The 24,857-nt window shown below is 42.8% G+C and overlaps 1 protein-coding gene across 1 annotated transcript in view; it reads right to left on the reverse strand.

The window, feature by feature from the left end:
* Nucleotides 1-10,362: 10,362 nt before the first annotated feature.
* The window catches only part of LOC145412067 (uncharacterized), a 61,244-nt gene continuing 46,749 nt past the window's right edge, over nucleotides 10,363-24,857 (reverse strand). Inside the window, exons 10-13 of the mRNA XM_080281984.1 lie at nucleotides 23,376-23,505; nucleotides 20,490-20,551; nucleotides 20,123-20,223; nucleotides 10,363-10,540 (exon numbers count right to left, since the gene is read on the reverse strand). Coding sequence (XP_080138110.1) covers nucleotides 10,363-10,540; nucleotides 20,123-20,223; nucleotides 20,490-20,551; nucleotides 23,376-23,505 — 471 coding nt within the window. The remainder of the gene's footprint in view (nucleotides 10,541-20,122; nucleotides 20,224-20,489; nucleotides 20,552-23,375; nucleotides 23,506-24,857) is intronic.

Raw genomic sequence — 24,857 nt, forward strand, 5'->3', positions numbered from 1 at the left:
AAGAAGGAACCTTATGGACAACCAGAGCCCAGGATAGTTCATGAATACGGATGGAGGGTTGAACGATGAGTAAGGTACAAGGACGATAGTTGTGGCGACTGATAAGAGCCAACTGGAGCCTCAGTCCCCGCTGCTACCCTCCTCCCCGCGCACAGTGCCGCCTACCCACCACAAATTGCCTCCAATAAAGGTGAAAAAAGTCTATGTTACTTGTAAATCCCAACCTTTGTCATACAGTCGCCGTGGTGCCATGAAGAACTAACAGCGCTGCCCGGTGTAGTTCGTGTTAGCCAAGTTAATATTATCACACTAATCATCATCATCATAATAATAATAATAATAATAATAATAATAATAATAATAATAATAATCAATCAATCAATCAATCAATCAATACAACAGATGCGTTACTTTTTGGGTGAAAGATGATCCAGCCATGATCTGCCCACTCACTCCATCATGTCAACACCCAATACATACACCCGCTAATAAATGACACCCACTAAAACACCCATTTATATTGGTAAACTGTGAATATTCTCTTCCCGGGTCGGGGTCGAGAGATGTGCCTCCTCTCCCAAGATCCAGCTACTTGTACTTCTCTTGACCTTGCCCTCTCCCAAACCCTCACGCGTAATTTCTATGGTATCTGTTAAATATTTTTGCGTTTATCTATGGCCACGCAAAATTTCGTGTTATCTTGAAGACTGTGTCGCAGGAAGGAAGGAGGGGAGGACACCACGCGTTGTCTGTAAGGTGTTGGTGACCTTCCTCTGTGTCATAGCTGTACCCATGCAAATATTCAACACTATCTTGAAAACTGAGGCCGAGCATAGCAGATAGACATGTATAAAGGCAGACATTAAGAATCAGTATACCGGGTCTTCATGCCACCTTCAGTCACATGATGTATTTCTTGCTAGACCCACACAGTGTTGACATCTTGGGAGTAGGTCTTAGTAATCAAGGGGTTAATGAAGACTGTATTTAACCCCTCCATTTTGAAAATTCTATCCTAGGGTGAATACACTTGTCTGAAGATTCCATGACTGAAATATCAAATACATCTTGATTTGTGTGACGCTCCGAACTACTTAAACAGAAGAAATATAAAGATAAGCTAATTATTTAAATGATACAGCAGCTTGGGTTGCATCACCATCAATAGAAGCTAATTATCATCATCATCATCATATTAGGCTCACCATCATCACCACATCACCACCATCATCATCATCATTATCGGCACGCCATGATTAGCTATAGGTTAACAATAGCACTCATTAACCTAACCTCTTTCTTCCTCACCTAAGGCTACGTCATCTAATGGAAGGGGACACAGAGGCACTATGGAGGAGGGCGGGATCTCGGGTTATATGTTCGCTGACGCCGGCAGTTTGGCGCCAAAACTCGCATCACGTGTCACATCCGCCACTTGGCCCACCTGGACCTTGAACCAAATTAATCGCTTTCACTCCACAAACTCTCCCTTTCACTCAAAAAAAAAAAAAAATCTTCATCCAAATTCATTTTCTTTACGCCACAAACTCACTAATCCAAATTACAAACTCCATTTTGAACCCAATGAACTACTTCCACTCCACAAGCTCCATCTTCAACCAAATGAACTGTTTTCGATCACAAATTCCTTCTCTGGCTTACAGAATTATATTTCCTTAATATCCTCATACATCTAGAACAAGAAAATGATTCCTGTGCCATACATTTCCTTTCTCAACTTCTTAAGAAAAACTCCTGAGATAATAATTAACACTTTTCCTTTCACTTTAAGATGGCCCAGATTTTAATTTTTTTTTTTTTTTAGCATGTTTTCCTTAGCTAAACGGCTGAATAAAAAATAAATACAGTGATTCTATATCCTTTCCATAGCACTTCTTTGTGACTAGCATCGTAATCTAGTGTTAATGCCTGCAATTTTACGCCTAGTTAAAGTGAACGGGATATAGCGCGTCCTGTATAATCTGTTCCATAAAAAGCTTGGCATATAGTTCTTTCATTTTAACTTGATCTAAAACTGATACTTTCCCATCTTGATTGTTGACCTGTAAACTGGAATGAACAAGAGAATGGCGCTGGTCACGGAGAAGTGCTGTGGAATGACAGACAGCCGTAGAGTTTTCTTATTCTGCCATCGAGTTAGGGGGAAAAACTCGCAAGCTGCATAAGGACGAAAACCTCCGGCAAGCGAAGGTAAAAACAACTGTAACAGAGTCCCATTCTAGAGGCACCCCTACCGACCACACACCATGAGGGATTATCTGTCATGTTAGATAGATAGTCTACAGATAGATACTGTAGATAGAGATACCGGTACTTCAGGTGGACAGAGAAGGATTGATAATGTTAGGGACAGACAGAGATAGGTAGAGATGCTTTACAGAGAGATACTGTAGAGACAGACTAAGGCAAAATGGCACAGATGGATAGACAGGGGTAGGAAGGCTGAAAGACATAGACAGATAGCGTGTGTGTGTGTGTGTGTGTGTGTGTGTGTGTGTGTGTGTGTGTGTGTGTGTGTGTGTGTGTGTGTGTGTGTGTGTGTGTGTGTGTGTGTGTGTGTGTGTGTGTGTGTGTGTGTGTGTGTGTGTGTGTGTGTGTGTATCAACGCCGAAAGTGACATGTTCTTGTAATTACAGTCTGGGGTTCCGTAATTGTACACTTTAGCTTATCAGGACGCATCTAACACTGACCGTGGCGTAATATTCTTAACAATTTCCACAGGTGTTCCCTTAACTGCTATTCGCACACCTTATTAGCCCCTGATTCACTCAACCGTCTAGAAATCACTTAATTTACAAAGGTATAATCGCTCCTTTACGGTACGCTAAGTTACAACAAGTGAAATTTCAAGAATATTATCTCTTATTTCCTGCCTGGTGCTCTGGTGAGATGAGGGGGTAATGGGGGAGGGGAGGGGGAGTTGCACCAAGCTTAGTGTACAGTTGCTGACCTAACCGATCCACTTCAGTACCATAACTAACGAGAAGGTGAGCGATGACTTTTAAAAACTTTATGGTGTAACTTCGGAGCCTAGCAAACTTCTCTGTATATTGTGTGGGAGTCTCATAAATGTTGGGTTAAAAACTGGATCGGTATTACTGTGTGGAACTGTACGTAAAAACCATCTGTCTGCCTCTGCATCTATACACTGACTGTATAATACGACGGAGTGCGCTACTCTGGGCTCACAATCTCGTAATAACATATATATAACCTGAAAATTATTTAGTCGATTTCATTACGATCTGCTGGTAATGTACGGTGCATACACGTCACTTTCGTCTTCAGATAACGAAGTAACTTACTCCCAATATCGAAATATAAATCCAGTTTGCATGAAGACCCAGCCTAACTGACCAACTGCTGTTAACAGGCTTTGTTTGATTGTTTGTTTGTTTTTTATATCTGAAATAAGAAGATAAACAAACATGCATAATACATGCATTCATACATAATTATAAATGTATCGTAAACTGTGCTCAATAAACTTTCAAGGGTGCAACATACATTACCGGTACGTCATGTGGATTCTGTACACAGGTAGTGTACTGTGCTATCAATATTAGTAAGCCGGAAGAGTGAGGCATATCCACCCCTCATAAACCGTGGCTTACGTGGGCGGACCGGTGACGACGGACCATAAGCACCTGAGTTCAGTTCCCAGAAGGCGTTATCCAGGACGGGAGGGAAATCTGCTGGGGTGAAGTGCCACAGATCTGTACCACAACACCGCACCGCCGCAACAGGACATGCCATGGAGTCACCCCCTAACACACACCTCGTAACCTTTAGACTATGACAGGTTGCCCATGCGAAAGTAAATTCGTCAGGTGTTAGCCACAGGAAACCGTGCAAGTCCTCAGCTGATGTTTACGAGTTAATTATGCTGTCCTCATGTCAAGTACTCAGAGAAAAAACTAATAATATTTACTTACTAATATACAATAAATTATCTAAAACGTACTTATATTTAGTTATCCACGTATTCTTCGTACCACTCAGGTCCACTTGGGTCAGTTCAGGTTCAGTTATATCCAGTAAGGTCCATTAACGTCAGTCTAGGTCCGATCAGGTCCATTTAGGTCCAGTTGGGTCAGTTAAGGTCAAATTAGCCTATATCTTTTCAGGTCCAGTTAGTTTCATTCACATTGTTTAGGTCCATCCATTTGCTCTACATCCATTTATACTTATGTCAGGTTAATTCAGGTCCACTCTGGTTCATTCAGGCCCAGCTGGGTCAATGCAGAGTCTCCACAGCCATTTAGGTCCAGTCCCAATCATTCAGGTCCAGTCCCCCCCCCCTCTCTCTCTCTCTCTCTCTCTCTCTCTCTCTCTCTCTCTCTCCCTGCAAACCTGCAAGTCATCCTGCTGGTAAGGCTTGGGGTGGGTAGGTTGGTGGGTAGATGGGTGGGTGGGTGGAAAGGTAATGTGAGCAGAGTAGATGGGTGGGTGGGTGGAAAGGTAATGTGAGCAGAGTAGATGGGTGGGCGGGTGGAAAGGTGAGGCGAGCTAGGAAGGTGCTGAGGGAAGAGTGGGCAGGGTGGCCAGGCGGGTGGGGTAGGTGGGTGTTGAGAAAGGCGGGCGGCTGGGTGCGCAGGTGAGTAGGGTGGCGAGGGTGGGTGTGTGAGCAGGGTGGGCTACGTGGTGGTTGGGTAGGGGGGGGTGTGGACTTTGTGGGTGTGTGAGTGGATGTGTGAGTCCTCGGAGCAAAAGGCAGATGGGTTTTATGATGCTACCAGATAGATAGACTGAGAGACAGAATGATACTACCGTACTGCATTCAGTATTACAAGCTCCTAAATCACTTGACATACTCTATTGGTTTATTCTTGTTACCTCCAGACGTTTTTATTCATTGACCTTTAGTAACGAAGGAACTAGTGAAAGCTACATCTAGTCCCCAAGTTTGCAAAATTTCTGCAAAACTACATAAAATCGTCTGAACCTAGCGAGAAAGAAATAATCCGTAATCGGACAGAAGGGACGAAGAAGAATGAACTTCCTCTGATCAACACGTCCAAGCTAAATTCTGATGCATAACTGTACGCTTCAGCAGCTACGAAATCTCTATCCTTAGCCTGATCGCACCTAAAACTGAAACGAGGACCTGGATGGTAAACTCGACGGCTGTGTGTCGTCGCCAGGGGATATAATTAGGTGCCATCCTTGTCATCCATGCGTCCTACCTTGCTCACCCGAAAGATAAGTGATGACCATAGACCTTATCACGTAACTACAACACTAATTTCATGTCGTGTTAGGTACGACCCTTGGACATCTCGACACAAGTTTCATTGAGATTTATCCATCACCAGTGAGTGATGATGAGACTGTAGTAGGCCTATATACCGTACCTTCCATCTGTTTACTGCCTTCCATATTCCCGGCATACTGATAACTTAATCTAATTATTTAATCTGTCTCATTATTTGTATGAAACTATGTAAAGAACAGCAATTTTTAGATTAACAAAAGACTGACAGTCGCTTAATCTTGCTTCAGTGCCCTACTCTAAACAAATTCTGATCAGAATGACACTGTGCCAACTATACAGTGATTTTATTCAGTTTACAAGAAACTCATCACAGTCAAGAGGTTAGAGTAAATGTGCAACTTACCTGCAATGCATACCCAGGGTCCAGACGAATATGTAGCTAGTTCCACCTTCATACGTCATCTTCTAATTCTAATTATTCTCTTTTCCACTGTATATCAGATTCATTTCCTTTCAGCTTGTACAGGGTATTATTCTTTTCCATACTGGTCAATATGTCGGTCAGTTCGACGCTCGCCTCTCTTCCCAGTGTTTGATGGCCGGGTGTGGTCAGCTGGTGAGGTGTGGGAGCGCGTGAAGTGACCATCAGATCGCACATCCACGCCCTCACGTGACCTCCAGACCCAGGCACCCCACCACACCCACAACACTCAGGCCCAGGCCCCCCATCCTACCGACAACATTCAGACACACCCACCAAACTGGTCCTAATTTTCTGTGGTTCACTGTTCTTACTCTTTGTCCCATTTTTCTCTGGGTCGCTGTCCTTACTCTGTGTCCCATTTTCTGTCTGGACTCATGGATTCAGGCGAGGCTCTCACTGAAATACACACGGCTCTTGTTTGACGTCACAATATGTCGAAAGCAAAAACACTCTGGAACACAGAACTGATATGGTAGTGCTGTATTTACAACTTTCTGTGCATCCCATTTCGACGATAAGTAGACTAGATTTTGCTATTTTCCACCGAATAGTAAGCTGGCACACTAACACAAAATTTTCCATAAAATTTTGATGTGTCAGGCGTTCACCAAAATGATTCAACATCGTCCTTTATGCATTTTACATTCACCATTAGAGTTTAATGTTAAGTAACTTGTAAAAATCGCTAAATCACCCTTTCATGAGAAACTAGAGACAGGGAACCTCTATTTTCATTTTGTATTCACTATCATTACTCAGCATTGTTCATGATGTAGCCTATTAGGGGTTCATCACCAGCATTCTGTATAATTCAGTACAGTCAACATGGCCACACATAATAATACTCCACTTCCATGAGTAGGGAAGGACAGGAACACGCGCGCCCCCACTCCTTTGCCCCGGCGTTTCCATTCTTGAGCAGCGCCGACGTTCTTCTTTCCCTCCTTCCTCTTTCCCTGCCTGCACGCCTCCCTCACCAGCTCCTCGTCACTGGAAAGGTAAGGTTGTGGTGTGGTTCAGGGGTGGAGATAAAGGTAATATCACGCCGATACACTATCATATCTGCCCACGTCCTTCCTACAGGACACAGCCTACAGCCTCCATCTAGGTCCCTCCCTAACCCTAAACAAGGCACGGGTCACATGCAAAACCTTATCCGTGCACTCTTTAAGTAATCAGCCTTCCTATGTTTACCTATACTCATCCCATTAGCCTTCATAGTGCCATGCAACAAGGTAGTTCTGTCGAGGAATTGGGTCTGGGAGTTAAGATTACCCAAGATTAGCTAAACCCGGTGTGGCTGTGTCGAGGTTGATACCGTATCATATCTTTTGTACACTCGTATTATTCTCCCTCCTTATCGCCTTATCATGGTTTTCCGCCGCTGGTGGTGTGTGGTGTGTGTGTGTGTGTGGTGTGTATGTGTGTGGTGAGGGTGTGTTGACCGGTCGACACCCTCACCTCACTCACCTCTTCCCAACACACAACGCCCCGGATGCCAGTATCATGTACTAACTAGACTTTCGACAAGCTACAGTTATGGAGCCGTGCGAGCTCTCACTCATAAATCCATTCTCAAAATCATGTTTTAGAAAAACGTATACGTATACATAGATACATACATACATATATACATAAATACATACATACGTACATACATGGATAGACAGACAGATAGACAGATGGGCAGATATACAAAAATTCGAACAGCAGCCTATGTTGAATTCACGACAAAGGTCCTTCGATTTTACTTCTTTCTGAAGACATTTTAATGTTTCCTAAGGTTCTTTACTTCTAAAACAGATCCTGTTTTTCATAAAAGTCTATATTTTCATAAAAGCAGGATTTTCCGCTTTGCAAAATTTTGCGTTTTAAACAAGAAATTTGTTTTTACAGAGTTAATACAGAGAGCCACTCGATACGGATTTCTTCCCCTTATGCCTTTGAAGACAATTAGATATTATAATTTAACTCTCCTTTTCACCTTCTACTGGCGTTATTATTAGCACTGATGGCCGATGCCAGGACAATGCCGGACCATCACTGACCATCACCCATGCAATACCACACCGACCACTCTCCCATGATGGACGGGAATTATCGGGACGACAAACATCAAGTGCAAAGTACGTCAATCAATGCCATCGCGCGACTGAGATCCATACGCACCACCGGAAATCTGGGACCGAAAGCCAGAAGAGCCAGTGTGACAACATGTAGTTCTTGAGATATAGCAAGTCTGCAGCCACACTGAGGTCGTCTCATCTTAAGTCACAGGGTGAACTGGAGGAGGGTAGGATACATAGAAGGCACATTCGTTGGAACAGAGGATAGTTGACGTAAACTGTAGGATGGCGTAGGTTTGGTTACTTGATTGTTTCGGACAGGCGTTACCCTGTGACCGTCCCACAAACTGAATGACAATCGGGTAAGGCTGGAACTCTCCACTCTAGGGCGTCCTCCGAGTATGGGGTCAGTACAAAACCGAACCAACCACTGTGTCGCCCGCCACGTCAGGTATCCCCTACCCTCCCCTCCCCTCCCCATCCCCCTCAAGTCGTTGAACTGGTCATGTTAACGTAATGTACCTCATATTATATTGCCCTAACATCCTGTTCTTCAACATTTCAGTCCACTGTCGTTCATAACAACCGTGTTTTAGGTTAATATATTGGTAAAATTAAGTCTTTCTTGAAGGAAGGAACCAAAGTCACACGGAGTGATTATTTGCAAGATATGTCTCCTTTATATTTTTCACACTACTGGGTTAAACAACAAAGAGCAGCCAGTTTTTCAACATTGGAACCCACTGTCTTTCATAGTAGCCTTCTCATCATCGGGGCAACTCAAGTATTCTATAGCTGCCAACGACAGACGACTTTACTTAGCTGACAGTGGGTCAAAGAAGCCTAAGTGTTAAACTGTCACCATTTACATTTTATATTATCGCCATCTACATTCTCAGGGTCAGGAAATCTCTGGTCCTCTATACCAATGAACGTCGGACGACTTTACTCAGCTGAGAGTGAGTCACAGAAGCCTGAGAGTGTTAAATGACCTACAGTATAGTCCTCACTGCATCACCCTCACGAACACGCTGGAGTTCCGTTGGTTGGATGGGATGAGGTGCTGAGATTCGTGAAAGGTGTGGAGTAAGGAAGACTCCTGATCAAACGTGAAAAAAGTGTCAAATAGGGAATAAGTGATGAAGAGAGGATATTAGATAACGTTAAGATGTGGATGGGAGGAGGCGTGGATGCCCGTGGTGCTTTGATATGGTCAGTTAACCCTGTATGTGGGTCGGGATAACTCAAGGATCCTATTCTATGAACGTCAGATTATTTTATTCTGTTGAAAGTGGGTCAAACTGGCCCGGTAGTTAAACACTGTCACCATTTGCATTATCGTAGTCGAGAAAACCCTTATAATCTAAATCAGTATACGCCCTGTGGTCTAATGTCAAGGTACTCCAATCTTCTTAATACCGAGGGGTGGTTGGAGTTAAGTGTTCACGTAATGCCATTCAGGGACAAGCAACAGGCCACACTTACTAAAAATGTCTAGAGTATGTAGCCCAGCCTCGGGTTCCTACGCCCTTCATGAAGGAACAAAGGACTGAGCGAAAGAAAGATAGATAGATAGATACACAGATACAGACAGATAGATAGGTAGACAGATAGACACAGGCTTAATATTTTCTTTGTTTGCGAAGTGTTTGATACCTGCTTAAATGAAAAGAAAACAAACAATCTTATCCTGTACACAACTTATAACCATGAAAGACGGTAACTACAGAACCTGCGTCCTTGCAATGCCACAGAAGAATGCTGCCAAAGGGGTTTCAGAGCAAAAGATATTACATGATGGTGAGTTCTTAATCCTACTTTAAACATGTGACCGCAGGACAGTGTGTGTGTGTGTGTGTGTGTGTGTGTGTGTAAAAAAAATCTTCATCTTCCTCTCTCCCTTAATTCTGAACTAATTGCATCTGCCACCCTAATTACTACCCTAGCCTGTATTTTTTTTTTTTAATTCGTTTTATCTATAGTATCTTTTCTCTTTCCTTGGCTTTAACTCATTAACGAAACCATTCCCCTGCCCCTTGCATCATGAGGAGGAGTGTGTGTGGAAGTGTGATGAAAGTGGTGGTGATTGTGGTGTGTGTGGGGTATGTATGTTGCCTGCCCCCTCCCCCCACCCCAGCCTTCCAGTGCCTCCTCATCCCCTCCCCCACCGCCCCCCTGCCTGACCTAGTACAAGCGGCCATCCACAGTGCCTCCCGCGCCAACTCCCACCTCTGGACGCTGCGCCAGGCCACCACAGCCGCCGCCTTTCCCGCAGGACTCACCTACGAGGACTGCGACGAGCTGGCGTCGGACTGGTAGCTACCGGCCCTACCACCGCTACCGGCGTCGGAGGAGGGGCCAGCTGGACTGAGCCTGAGGGAGGACTTGGAGGGTCTGCGGCGCCTACAGCTGGTGGTGCAGGTGGTGTGGCCTGACTGGGTCCTGGACGACACCTTCACCTACCTAGGCCGCCTCGACCTCTACCTCAGGGACCTCACCTGTGACCTCGAAGCCCTCCTGTCACACCTGGACCACGAGGCTCCCAGTCACGAGGAAGAGGACGAGGCCATCACCACCTAGGATGACGAACCACTCAGCAACCCAGACCTAGATGAGGCCAGCTCCCAGCATGGTTCATCGAGTGTGGAGCAGGATGGGGGTGTGAGTGTGGACGATGGCAGCCTGAGTGAGGAGGACGAGGCCAGTCTTCGTCCCAAGGGTAGTGTGGGTCGGCGGGTGCGGGACTGGCTGATGCTGCGGCACTACAAAAGGCTCCTCACTGCACTCTCACTCCATCTTACCGCACTCACATGAACCCAAATCCACCCCTTCACCTCACACTGTCTCCACTCCCCTCATGTCCCTTTACATGGACTATCCTACCCTCACATCAGTTTAATCGCTGGTAGTAGCCAACATACTGCTGTGGGACTACAGTACATGTTGTCTAAGATGCCAACTGAGACAGGTTCTAACCCTACATTGTTACTGTTCTTGTGCCCCATTTTATCTGAAAGTGACCCGGTGGATCAATTACACTGCCCAGGCTGCCCTCTGCCTGCAGTCCACAATCCTTATTTCGGAGAATAGGGAGGGTTTTAATGATCCTTGTCATCATAAAATATCGAATTAAGGCCACTGCTCTCTCGAGGTTCACCAAGCTTATACGCCAACAGGTTCTAACCGTGACTGACAGGAGCCTTACCATCCTGAGAAACACTCGCCTCCACCAATTCTCGCTGTCATTCATAACCTCTTCACTACAAGGCCCTTCCCCTAACCTGAGTACATTCTTCTAATTCAAGAATATTGGTTACAAAACTTACAAAGGCCCTTCCCCTAACCTGAGTACATTCTTCTAATTCAAGAATATTGGTTACAAAACTTACATCACCGTACTGAATCGATCAATGGGGACTTTCTAACCGCCCTGCCACAATAAGATTTTGTACTGATTCATAAAGTCGTCTGACACAGGAAACAAAACTCAAAAATACGACACTGTAAAGGAGTTGAACGGGAGCTGCCTAATTTGTGTACAGTCGTGGAGACAAGAGTACGCCTAAAATTGTACATCTGTAATTTTCTTCTGGCTGATATTCCTCAGCTGAAAGAGGATTGAAATGTTTCTTTGTCCTTGGTTTTGTGTCTGTGTTCATTTGTGTACTAGCGTGATTTAAACCCTTGAGTACGTTGACGACTTTCCCGATTTCCGGTTTATTTTTGCTGCCTCCAGACGATTTATTCAACTTACGAGCGACCTTTATAAATGCACGAACTAGGCAAACTCAGGAAGCAGCGAGAATAAACTAGAAAATGTTGTCACCGTATTAAAGAAGCTAAGACTCGTATAATAATTGTATATATAATCACATTCATCAACGTTCATTTACTGGTACTTGGCACGTAAATAATATAGTGTACAGTACATGTTCAAGCCTGTGTTTATTTCTGGTAGGCAGTGTGACCCTGAGAGTGCCAGATGAAGGACGGTGGGAAGAGAGGGAGGAGTGGTGTTGTATAATAAAGGTCTAAGGAAAGAGACAGCCTGGGATCACGTCTCCTCTCTCTCTCTCTCTCTCTCTCTCTCAAACACACACAGACACACACACTCACACAAAGCGGTACTTATTGCGTTGCGTTACTATAGCTACTTATTACAATTACAGTCTCTGCATTACAATCTCTTACACCTGTCCCACCACACTCAATCCATTATGACTCCTTATAAATACATTCTCTATATCCGTTCACACCTCATGACACCCCACACTCACTCACTCACGCCACTACACCCATGCAACTTGTCCTTTCAGTGTCTCTCAAGCCTTCTTTCAGACTCATTCACTACAACTCCGTATATTTTTTTAATATTACAGTACATCTATACTGTAGTTTGTATACTGCTGTTGGATCAAGTTCATGGTCCTGTTATGTGCCACTGTATGTTATCAGTTTCCATCTGGGGGATGAATTAAGGGCTTATACCTTTTAAAATCAGTCATCCAATCACCCACACACGCACTAATCATTTTTTAGCAGATTCTAGTTATATACTATTAGAATATTTTAAACCATGTGTATATATACGCAATCTCTTTCTACCAATAGCTGACAAAACAACCCCTTCCCTATGAGAGATCTTGCCTGCCTGATACCCGCAAGAATAAAATTAAAAAAAAAAAAAACTCATCACATTCAAGGAACTAACGGCACTTGATTCAAAAACCTTCACTATGAGGTCTTCCCTAAACCAAATGAATTCGTCTGGGTGGTAGCATGAAGAAAATAAAGAGATGTCACAGTGCTGAAGGCGTTACCCAGCTGACCTAGGAGCTATCACGGTCGTAAGTATGATCATCTGGCCTTAGCAAAAATAAAAAGATTAGTCGTTCTCCTGGGTTTAAGATAAGACTAAACAGAAAATAGTTTTATTTGTACAGAATGTTTAAACGAAGCTGTTCTTAACCCTCAGATCTCTGGCTATTTACTAGTGGCATGTAAAATTATCTGGAATTAGCTAAAGAGGGGCATAAGAGAGGTATATGAAAGAAGGTAAGCATAGAGGGGAGTGTGAGTTAGGAAGGTGGGCAGCGAAATGGTGGGAGACGGCAAAATGGGGGTCGATATGTTTGTGGCAACCCTATCCTTAAGGGATTAAGGCGTCTGGCTATAAACAGAACAGACAGATAGAAAAACAGATAGGACGTCCTTCAGTGTTTAAGGGTTACGCCATTCACATGCCTTCACACCGTATACAACTATATATACTCTTTTTACATTAACCTGGCCCTGATTTTTGTCCTGTAGCTTATTCCACGTAAGTGGAATAAGCTACAGGACCGGTGACGACTCGAGGTGCCTGGAACCACTGTCTGACTCTCTTCTTCTTCATTTCTGCAACATTCGCGGCCTTTCATCTAACTTTCGCTCTGTTGAGCACCACCTCTCCTCCTCTAAACCTCACCTTCTTTTTCTAACGGAGACTCAGCTGTCTGAGGCAACTGACAGCAAACCCTTTTCTGTATCCTCCTACTTTCTCTATACTCATTTCAAAGCCAAAGGTGGCTGTTGTGTATACATACACGACTTATCTTGCTCTCGTGTTCCTGAACTTGATTCTTCTGAATTCTCCACTCTCTGGCTTCGGCTTTCCTGTCATTCTCTGACTAAATATATCTGTGCTGTTTACTTATCCCCTAATTCTACTGACTATCAAAAATTCTTCGACTATCTTACTTCTACGATGGAACACATTCTGTCCATTTCTCCTTTCTCTGAAATCTCCATTCTTGGAGATTTCAATGTTCACCACCACCTTTGGCTCTCCTCTCCTTTCACGGATCCACCTGGTGAACAAGCCTACATCTTTTCTATCCTTAATGACCTAGAGCAGCTTGTACAGCAAACTACCCGTATCCCTGACCGCCTTGGAGAGAGCTCCAACATACTTGACCTCTTCCTCACAACTAATCCTTCTGCTTACTCTGTTAATCTTTTCTCTCCGTTGGGCTCCTCCGATCACAACCTTATTACCTTAACCTGTCCTATCGCTCCAGTACGGCCTCATGGACCCTCCAGGGAAACGTCGTCTCTGGCATTTTGGAGCTGCAGACTGGGAGGCCCTCAGGCAGTACTTCTTTGATTTTCCCTGGAATGATTATTGCTTCCATGGCCGTGAGCCATCTGAGTGTGCCTTGCGCATTACGGAGGTTATTCTCTCGGGCATGGAAGCATACATTCCTTTCTCATATCCTTTGACTAACGCAAAGAAAGCCTTGGTTTAATCACGCTTGTTCTAATGCTGTCCGCAACAAGGAGAAGGCCTACAAAAGGTACCGGAGCCAACCCACCCCTGAATCACATAATCTTTACGTTTCTGCCCGGAATCGTGCTAAGTCTGTTCTTCGCTTTACTAAAAATAATTTCATCCATACTAAATGCTCTCAACTCTCCAACTCGAATTCTTCCCGCTCCTTCTGGCACCTTGCCAAAAATCTTTCTAACAACTTTACCTCATCATCCTTCCCTCCTCTTTTCTACTCTGATGGTTCTGTAGCTATTTCTTCTACTGATAAAGCAGATCTCTTCGCACAGACTTTCTCCTCCAATTCCACCTTAGACGATTCCGGTGCTGTTCCTCCATCACTTCCCCCCTCTGACTTCCTCATGTCTGACATTAAAATTTCTTCAGTTGATGTATTTTCTGCCATTACTGGCCTCAATACTAACAAGGCATATGGGCCTGATGGGGTCCCTCCTGTTGTTCTCAAAAACTGTGCTTCTGTGCTTACACCCTGCCTAGGCAAACTATTTCGCCTTTGTCTGTCAACTTGTACCTTTCCTTCTTGCTGGAAGTTTGCTCTCATTCAGCCAGTCCCAAAGAAGGGTGACCACTCCCAACCCTCCAACTATCGTCCAATTGCTTTAACGTCCTGTATTTCAAAAGTTTTCGAGTCAATTCTTAATAAAAAAAAATTTTAAGGCATCTTTCCTATCACAACCTTCTTTCCGATCGTCAGTATGGGTTCCGTCAGGGACGCTCCACTGGCGATCTTCTCCTCTACCTTTCAGACTCCTGGTCATCCTCCTTTCGGGACTTTGGCGAAAGCTTTGCCATTGCACTTGACATCTCAAAGGCTTTCGATCGAGTCTGGCATAAATCTTTAATTTCCAAACTGCCCTCCTACGGTTTCTATCCTTCTATCTGTGCCTTCATCGCTAGCTTCCTTTCTGGTCGTTCTATAGCCGCTGTCGTAGACGGCCATCGTTCTTCTCGTAGATCTATCAACAGTGGTGTTCCTCAGGGCTCTGTCCTATCACCAACTCTCTTTCTTTTATTCATCAATGATCTTCTAAGCTGTACATCTAACCCTATCCACTCATACGCTGATGACTCCACCCTTCACCTTTCCATTCGGTTCCCACCAACGCCCATCTCAACAGTTACTTCAAGAAACAAGGGATGAGGCTATGGCACACCTAATGTCTGACTTGGCTCATATCTCTGACTGGGGTAAAAATAATATGGTTGTCTTTAATGCATCTAAGACTCAGTTCTTACACCTATCAACCCGACAAAATCTTCCACAGGTATACCCACTAATGTTTAATAATATTCAGATTAATCCTGCATCATCCTTGAACATGCTTGGGGTTTCATTTACTCGGGACTTATCTTGGAAAGATCATATTACATCTCTTGTAAAATCTGCTTCCAAGAGATTGGGTGTGCTAAGCCGACTCCGCCCTTTCTTTACCCCTGCACAATTGTTGACTCTATATGGGGGGTTTTATCCGCCCCTGTGTGGAGTACAACTCTCATGTGTGGGGAGGCTCCCCACATACAGCTCTTCTCAATAGGGTGGAGTCAAAGGCTTTTCGTCTCATTAACTCTCCTCCTCTTACTGACTCCCTTCAACCTCTGTCTCTTCGCCGCACTGTTGCATCTTTATCTCTTTTCTATCGCTACTTTAATGGTCACTGCTCCTCTGAACTGTCTGCTTGCATTCCTCCACCTCTACGACGGGCGCGTAGCACCCGTCTGGCAGCAAACTCTCATCCCTTTTCTGTCCAACTCTCTAATGCAAGAGTTAACCGTTACTCCCAGTCTTTCATTTATGCAACAGGTCAGCTCTGGAACTGTCTCCCTCTGTCTGTATTTCCTCCTGCCTATGATCTCCAGTCTTTCAAACGTAGTGTGTCCAGGCATCTCAAAATGATCGGATCTTGAATTTGGCTCTCTGTTGTATTTTGTTTTTCTCTTGGAGGGAACTGTCACTGCGGGCTCATGGCCTTTGGTTCCTTCTTCCTCACATAAAAAAAAAAACAAAAAAAAAAAGTCAGTGGAGGAAAAACAAAAATACTGCAGCTCTACATCCTTTCCATAGCACTTCTTCGTGACTAACATCATTTTCTAGCAGTAACCTATTATCACATCTCAGCATTCAAGACGGAGAGACGTCAATTTTGGGCCAAGTCAGAGTAAAAACAATTATAGTTGGCAAGTAATGTTCTGTACCTGGCTGGCGAGAAATGTCCGCTCATGAACTTCCGAAATACTATCATCAAGTAGGCCTAAGTGCTTCTACAAATAACCTCGTTTTACTTGTAAGGGCTAAATCAAATTAAATCACCTTCAGTACGACATGCATCTTGCTAAGGTGAATTTAAGTTCCCTGATGACAGCAAGAATATAATGCATTAAAACACTATCGTACTGTTGAGGCAAATGAGCTTGTTTCTAATCCATCCCTATGAAAGGTCTCCCCGAAGCTGAAAGTAATAATAATAATAATAATAATAGTAGTAGTAATAAGTACCGCCTGAGCTAATCTGAAAGACAAGAAATTCACGTTTGATGTGATACTTCCAATGAAATAAAAGTTCCAAAATTCCCTCAGCACGAAAATTATACACACGTAACTCTGAAATTAAATAAGGCATATAAACAACGTATTAACACCCTGAATAAGATGACAACCCATTATCACTTTATTCTTGTTACTTCCAGACGATTCTATTTAGTTCAGGAGAGGCATTTTTGAGCAAGAGGGGGTTAAATACACCATTCTGTAACTCCTCCACTATTACGGTTCTCTTAATAATGTCTGGTGGTGGCAAAAAAAAAAAATAAAAAAAAAAAAAATAAGGGGTCAGTTTCAAAGCCCGTCACACTGGCCCTCTGGTGGCGAGAAAATGAAACAACCGACGAGGGAAGGGAAAAAAAAATCATTCGAGTTCTAAGTTTTTCGATGTTAAACTTTTATCATCTCGCTTTTTTCCAAAGTAATTACACGATTAAAAAAAAAATATCATGAACAGGTTACGATAATCAAACACCTAAAAAGAAAAACTACCAAAAAATAAAACCCGAATGAACTAAAAGAAAACCAACAAGAACGAAATCAGAGAAAAGAAGAATTAAGATAAAGCTCAGGAGAACGAGAGTAAAGAACAGAAGAACTAACACAAACCTGAGCAAACCTAAAAGAACAGCAAAGAAGAACGAAAATGATGAAGAGGAGAACAAAATAACATCTCCCTCTGTTATGTTCAGAACAAGCACCACCTACTCAGCCTAAGAGCACCCCATCATGAACACCCCAGATCCAGGTGTTCATTAGACCCAAAATCGCCTGTAAGGAGGATGGCAGGATCGACCTTATGGGTAGGGGTGGTTCGGCACTTTTTCCACCTGGGGCTGCTTCGTATCTGGTGGCTCCGTTAGTGGGCCTGATAAGATAAGGGTGGTGGCTTTGGGCATACCTCTCTCTCTCTCTCTCTCTCTCTCTCTCTCTCTCTCTCTCTCTCTCGTTGACAGTACTTTCTAAATTATATACATAAACACTCGAATAATTGTTAAAAATAATAAATAAACCGTATGATTAGATTTCACCATCCCTGGCACCAAATGTTATCACGCTATATATTATTACTATTACATTATTGTCATTTATATCATCTCCATTTCCTTGAAATAATGCATCCTTTCAAATCTGCATTATTATTATTATTATTATTATTATTATTATTATTATTCACAAACTGCTTCAAAGGTGAGTACGTGTCCTCAGATAATGACAAGAGCTCGTGGGCCCTTCGGGCCCCTTGCACTTGCTCCTGCGGAGGGCTCTCGCGTTTATGTGCTGTTCTAGTGTAACGCTGTCACTTGGATATTTTGCAGCTAACCAACTGATCGTGTTATTTGCAGCTTCGGTTATGGAACCCAGTTTATTTCAGTTCTACCTCTGGGCAAAAAATTCTACGGAGATCCTATGCCGGGCTCCGGGAGCAGCGTTTTTTTGGTCAAAATGTGATCGCTCATTAAATATAGTAAAAGTTTTTCAATCGTGATGGGACCGAGTTTTTTTTACATCAGCGATTTTTTTTGCGATTTTTGTGCCAATTTTGGTGCGATTTGAGTGTGTGGTTTCGGCTACCCAAAATACACACACACACAAACACACGGCTACTGCTATAGTATATTAGATGATGATGATGATGATGATAACAATAATCGTAGTGAATGGACTGTCAGCGTAAGGCGGTTCCTCCAATGCAGCTGTAACCTCATATCGCACCTCAAGTAAAATGAAGGCGGCAACGTATTGAGCAGACTGGTTACGTGCCGCTTACAATGACATGGGCCAGAAAGTCTATACCCACACTCCATGTTTCATTTTCAAAGTTACGAGCAAGTAATAAATTAATTTTGGCAGGTATCAAGAGGGGAGTCAAGACCTTAAAATTGCAGAATATTCGGGATGGGGATGGAGAGAAAGGTCAATGTGTGAAGGAAAGATGAGGGAGAAATATCGACAATGAAGAAGAGAAACGGAGAATGGAATGATGATGGATGAAGAAAAGATGTGTGCCGTGAAGTAAAGAAATGAAGAATGGAAAGATGAGATGGTGAAGGAAGGATATGGAAGAGATACGAACAATAACAACAACAAAAAGAGGATGAACTGGAGGTGCGTTGATGAAGGAAGGATGAGGAAGAGATACGGAAAATGAAGAAGAGAAATGGAGAGAACAGAAACGATCCAGGGAGAGAAATGGACAATGAGATAATGACAGGGAGAGGATGGAAACGATTGGGATAGGAATGGAGACAGGAAGGTGAGGGGATGGTGAGAGAAAGAGGGGGGGGAGAAGATAAGGACATTAAGAAAAGAATATTGACACTAAAGGAGAAACAAGGTTAGAATGGGATGGATTAGGAACGGAGGGGAAGAAAAATGTGGGAAAGAGGAGGGGGATGATGGAGAGAAAGAGAGATTGAAACTACTTGATTTGGACTAGGAAAGCAGGAAGAATAATGAGACTTGGTGGGAAAGGATGACCAATAGGAAGAGGAGAGAAGAATGATGAGTGGGAAGAGATGCTAACATGAAATAGGTGGTGGTGGGTGAGTAGGCTAAATAACTGGCGAAGACGAAGAGGAAACGAAAAGAGGAAGAGGAGGAGGAGAAAACAATAACAACAGAGGGGAAATAAGGAAAACTGAAGAAACCAAATAAGCTGACGAGAGGAGTCCAAAGAAAGATGAGGTGATGGAAAAGAAAATGGGAAGGGAGAACTAAGGAAAACATACTACCTGACATCAACCACACATCACGATCTTTTTTTCTCTCTCTCTTTCTTACTGATGCTTTCATTCTACCGTTTTCATTTTAAATATGTTAAACAGCCCCTTCGTTCTTCCCTCACCCTCACCCCTTGTACCAAGTTTTATCCAAATCGGATAAAAACTGCCTGAGGTGACCTTACCCGATTAAAAACTGATCTAGCCTTGCGACCCTGGCCTTAAAAAAATTATAATAATAATAATAATAATAAAATAGGTTAACTCCTTAGCTGTCACCCAACCCCTCCTTCAAACCTGGGTTGTTTTGTTCACACACACACACACACACACACACACACACACACACACACACACACACAATTAATTTACTGACCAATATTTTACAAATGTTCACATAACTTTTACACGACTGGTCCAATACAAATGTAATTTCTTCGTTGTAAATGAGTACCCATATAAATAATAATCTACCAGTAAACAAAATTAGACTAAGAGATGCATAGTAACCTTCCACAACAAATACACTGTATTATGGCATAACATTATATAACTGGTTCAATATTTGCTAACCTTCTAGCTTATAATGTTTAAGAACACTGTATATATATTTTCATATCAATGTGGTCCCCATCACCAATAAGTTGCCTAAGTTAATTACATCAACCTGCGTAAACCTCTCAAGCAGGCTAGCGGATAGTGCACATTCCAGCAGCATAGGGAACTCCGTTTACCACCGTGGTTACAATGACAGTCGCTGCTCTCGTGATGTGCGGTTCCCTTCTGCCAGGAGTCTTGTGGTTATGAGATATAAAACGTATCCTTGTGAACGCTTGCCATGTGTCATCTGGAATGTGCATGCTTACTGTCGTAATAAAAATTCACGCACACACAGTCCGGGGTGCGTAGTTTCCTTCGGGTACACTTAGTAAATTCAGTCATACTGACTGTGTCGGCCCAATTTCAGAGAGAAATGATTCGGCAACGTCGTATCTTAGCTCGGGAACAGATGAAACGATTCGGTTTATCAAATAATGATAATAATAATAATCAGATGAGCCATGATTTGGCATTAATCCAGCCTGTACCTAACCAACTTAGGCCTAACCTAACCTTAATTTGTTTGCGGGGTGCCAAGTCGTCTCTTGAGGCACTCAGTCCAACGTTGTCAATGGCTAGAAGACCAAATATACCCGAAATAAACAAAAAAGAATCTCTCCGGGATGTAATTTTGATTTTGTATGTAGTATGCTCTGTAGCAGTGATTGTTTTGTTTTTCGTTAACTCAATCATTTTTGCCTACTGGTTGATGTTAGTAACAGCATGCAATACACTGCATATAAATCTATACCCAGGTGTACTTGCTTCTCGACATGGACTGTAAATACTGTAATATGAAATGGTTCTTCATTATTAGGTACCCGAAGTTTTGGCTCCATGAAATGCTTCCTATTTCTAGTTATCATGAATAGTTGTACCGGCGCTATTCCTGATTCACTGAGACACATGCTAATACTTGTACTGTTTCTCACTCCATGTAGGCATTTCATTAATTTGTTATATGGTCATGTTATATCTTTATAATTATTTGCTCACCAAGTCTCAATACTGTACAGCAGGGCTATATTGGTAATGCTGCTTCGATTACTTTTCACATAAAACACTATGGCATATTTGTATTAGCTGAACAAAAACACAAATTAATTCGTTACAGTTTACTCCAACGCTTCATGCAGCCTCACGTATCATCCATTTTCCCTGTATCGGTAAACCAAGCACCCAAGTATCTTTGACAATAACATATTTCATGACCTCGAGCCGTCAAATTAACTTTATAATTCTCGTCATTAATGACAATAAAAAAGTCGTTTTCTTTTTATTTAGTTTCATTCCATACTCATTACAATACCTCAACACTACATCTAATTTTTTGACACACATCTCTCGTGATGTAGCAATAATGGCAGTATCGTCAAGGAGTAGGAGCCAATGTATATCGAATAAAAAAGCCATCTGATGAATCCGTTTGTTTCAGAATTTGAACCATTTTCTGCATATAACGGAAGGAGAACAGCTCAGCTAAAACGCACACCCTGCCTGACTCACTGTGGCCTCTAGTAGCAGTTTTTAATACTTTTCTTCTACACTTATACATATTTTTTATTGCTGTTAACTTTACCACATGCCCATAACTTTATGTGCTATAATAATTTATATCTATGAACCTGATCATAGGCCTTGTTAAGCAATACTACAGACAATTTTGACTTCACATAACTGGCATTAACACATAGCAACAACCTAAGTGTCATCATGTTCTAGGCATCCTCTTTACTTTGTACTCCAAACCTGACAGTCGTCGCTATTACCCCAAAGTCGCAACCTATTAAAAATCAGCAAATCATAGCCTACACCATGGCTGATGTGTTCATAGTGCTGTTACCGCTGTAGTTTCCTCACGCCTTTCTCTCCTGACTTATACAAGATACTCAGCCTACTGTAACGTCATAACGCTGTGTAACACATGTTGAAACACCGCACTGAACATACCTAAATTTCTGCCTCTAGTTCAACAGGCGTAAAATGTTTGAAGTTCCTTCATTTGGCAACTGCAGATAAAAAGAATGGAATGTCTGATGAAGCACTCGTCTAACTTGGAATCTGCATATGTGTAGAACTGATTACTACACAAAATTCCATGAGCCTATAATCCACCCTGCAGCGAGGGCGGGGGGGGGGGGGGGACTTCAGACGGCACAGTGTCCCTTCTAAATTCCGTTTTCTCCAGAGCGGGAGGGGAGGAGGAGATAGGACAATCACAGGGCAGCGGGGGACTTGAACTATCACTGTTCCGCTATCGCACTCACTCTCCATTTATAGCATTTATCATATCTTTGTTTTACCCTTACCTTGATAAAGTAGGAATAAAAGAGAGGGGTGGACGGGCAGGAGTCAGTGGCTGCTTGGCTTTTGTGGGGCTGGGAGCGTGCGTGTGTAGGAAAGTCCGTGATGTAAACACTAGTGATGCTGCATTTGGAAATGAAAAAAACTGCTGCGCTTTTGCGTTTCTTTCATATTTGTATGAATATTATTCTGTGACGTAATGAGTTTTCCGTTGAAAAATGAATAGTAATTTCGTATGAGCTATCTGAAGAAAAAACAAATCCTATATGCAGTATTTCATTTTGAAATGCACGGAGGATGAAGTTGAATATATTTACAACTGACAATAAAAGCACTTTCACATAATGGATTACAGAGAAAGTATACCAAATGAATATCATACACGGCATTGGTGAGGTATTATTTGGTCAAACAGTATGCAGCCCAACATACCAGCAAAGAGGCGCGGGCATTTCAAATTTCAAAATATTATGCGATTATAGGTTGGGGTAGGTTAGACCGTCATGTCTATAATAGATTACGTTGGTTTCTTATACGTTTGTTTGCATGTGTGAAAGTTTTCTTAATTCATGTATATGTGAGTATTTTTAATGTGCTGCTTCAAGTTGGCGGAACTGCACGTCACCACGAATATACAGGCGATTGCCTATCTGATTTTTTTTTTTTTTTTTAATGGTTGGTTGTTCATTCCTTCGCATATACAATTAATAACTAAGTATCTGTGTTATATATACCACAAAAACGTTTCTTAGTAAGTTCGCAACACGACGCTGGAATTTGGAATCGCTGCGCCCTGTTCTGCCGCTCTCTACAGCAATTTTTGCTGTATATTTTCAGTGGTAATTACATTATACAAAGTACCCAAATGAGGGGGCTAATTAATTATAATTACTGAGAATGTCAGGCCGCCACATATGAACGCAACAGTTGGATGCAGGAACTTGTTCTGCGTTTTTGCTGTGCATGTGCTATTGTTGATTCGCATATTACTTTTTTGTGACATATTTGTTATTTGACATATGTTATTTATAGCAGAAGGTCATCATTTCAGATCTTTGCAGTGGAATTATAATATGTGCAACCTCCCCTCCCCACCAGTGGCCTTGGTGTACCCTGCCCCACCTATGCATCCCATGGTGGCCTGATGCGCCGTGCCCCGCCCCGCGCTGCCGGTGGGTGGAGTGTCCTTAGCCCCGCCCACTGGAGGACGCGCCCGCTGCCCACCCTTATGGAATAATGGGCGTTGTTTAGATTACGGTGGTCGTCCCAGCTGACCAATTATTCAGGCATGTCCTTTACGGTGTGCGAGGGACTGTTCTTTACGGCCACCTTGTATGCAAATTTTGCCAAGAGACACTGGTCCTGGAATAAATATTTTATATGCGTCTACGTTATCAGATATATACTGCCATTGAATTCAACATTATATTTATTATTTATGTATTTATATAAATGTGTGTGCGTCTGTCTGTCTGAAAATTCTGTCAGTTTTAGCAATAAGTTAACATCAAGATCAGTTATTCACATCAAGCAAAAATGCGTCATACAGAGGCGCTTTACGTTATAAACAGTCGTAAACACTCATGGACTATCGAAAACATTAAAAATTCGTTATACCTGTAATGTAAACGACCTTTCTGAGTACTGTTACGCCTTTAAAATAAAACTGCCGGTCATATCTACCTCCAAGGAATAAAAAGTACTTAAAATGAATTAGAATGGAGAGAGAGAGAGAGAGAGAGAGAGAGAGAGAGAGAGACGAGAGAAGGGGGGAGGGGAGGGAGCAAGAAGGGAAGTTATCAGGGGCGCGACGCTCCCCTGCCTCTCCCCTCGTCAGCCTAATGCACGGTATCACTCCTATCACCGCCATTCACCCCCACTCTCTCTCTCTCTCTCTCTCTCCTCACCTGGCAGACGGTAGCTATCTGGGCGCGTGGCAGGAGAGATGAGGGGAGGGAGAGGGGAAAGAGGGAGTTTAAAAGGCGAGATTAGGCTAATGTAGGTAGGTGAAGGCAGATGGATGGAGGCAGGGTAAGAGGTGGAGGGCGCAGATGTCTGAAAAAGGGAGGGGAAAATATAGAAAAAAAACACACACATTAGATAGATCATGAATGGACAGATAGATAGATAGATGAATGGAATGGTGGATAAATGAATAAATAAATATATACAAAGGGTGCTAGATTTCACATGGCACACGGAACTGAGAAAATACTAAACAAAGTAAGCCATCATGAAGCAGTGTTACAGAGAGAGAGAGAGAGAGAGAGAGAGAGAGAGAGAGAACAGTAGCGTGAGTGGGTAAGAGGTGAGTAGATGAAACCGAGAGGGGTATGAAATTGAATCCAAGAATGAATGATAAGACAGAGAGGGTGCGCGAGGGGTAAATGTGTCGTGAAGAGTGGAAGTGAAGATGAACGAAAAATGAGGAACGTATAGGTGAGAGATGAGTGAATGTTAAAGAAATGTTAGAGAGGAACATGGGGAAAGAGATGAGTACGTGAGTTAAGTGAAAATAAAGAAAGGATGATGATGATGATGATAATGGCTGAGAGAAGAGACTGAGAGATGAGTAAA

This window comes from Coenobita brevimanus, chromosome 92 (assembly GCF_032717465.1).
Source record: "Coenobita brevimanus isolate Jiangsu-jjx chromosome 92, ASM3271746v2, whole genome shotgun sequence".
NCBI lineage: Eukaryota > Metazoa > Arthropoda > Malacostraca > Decapoda > Coenobitidae > Coenobita > Coenobita brevimanus.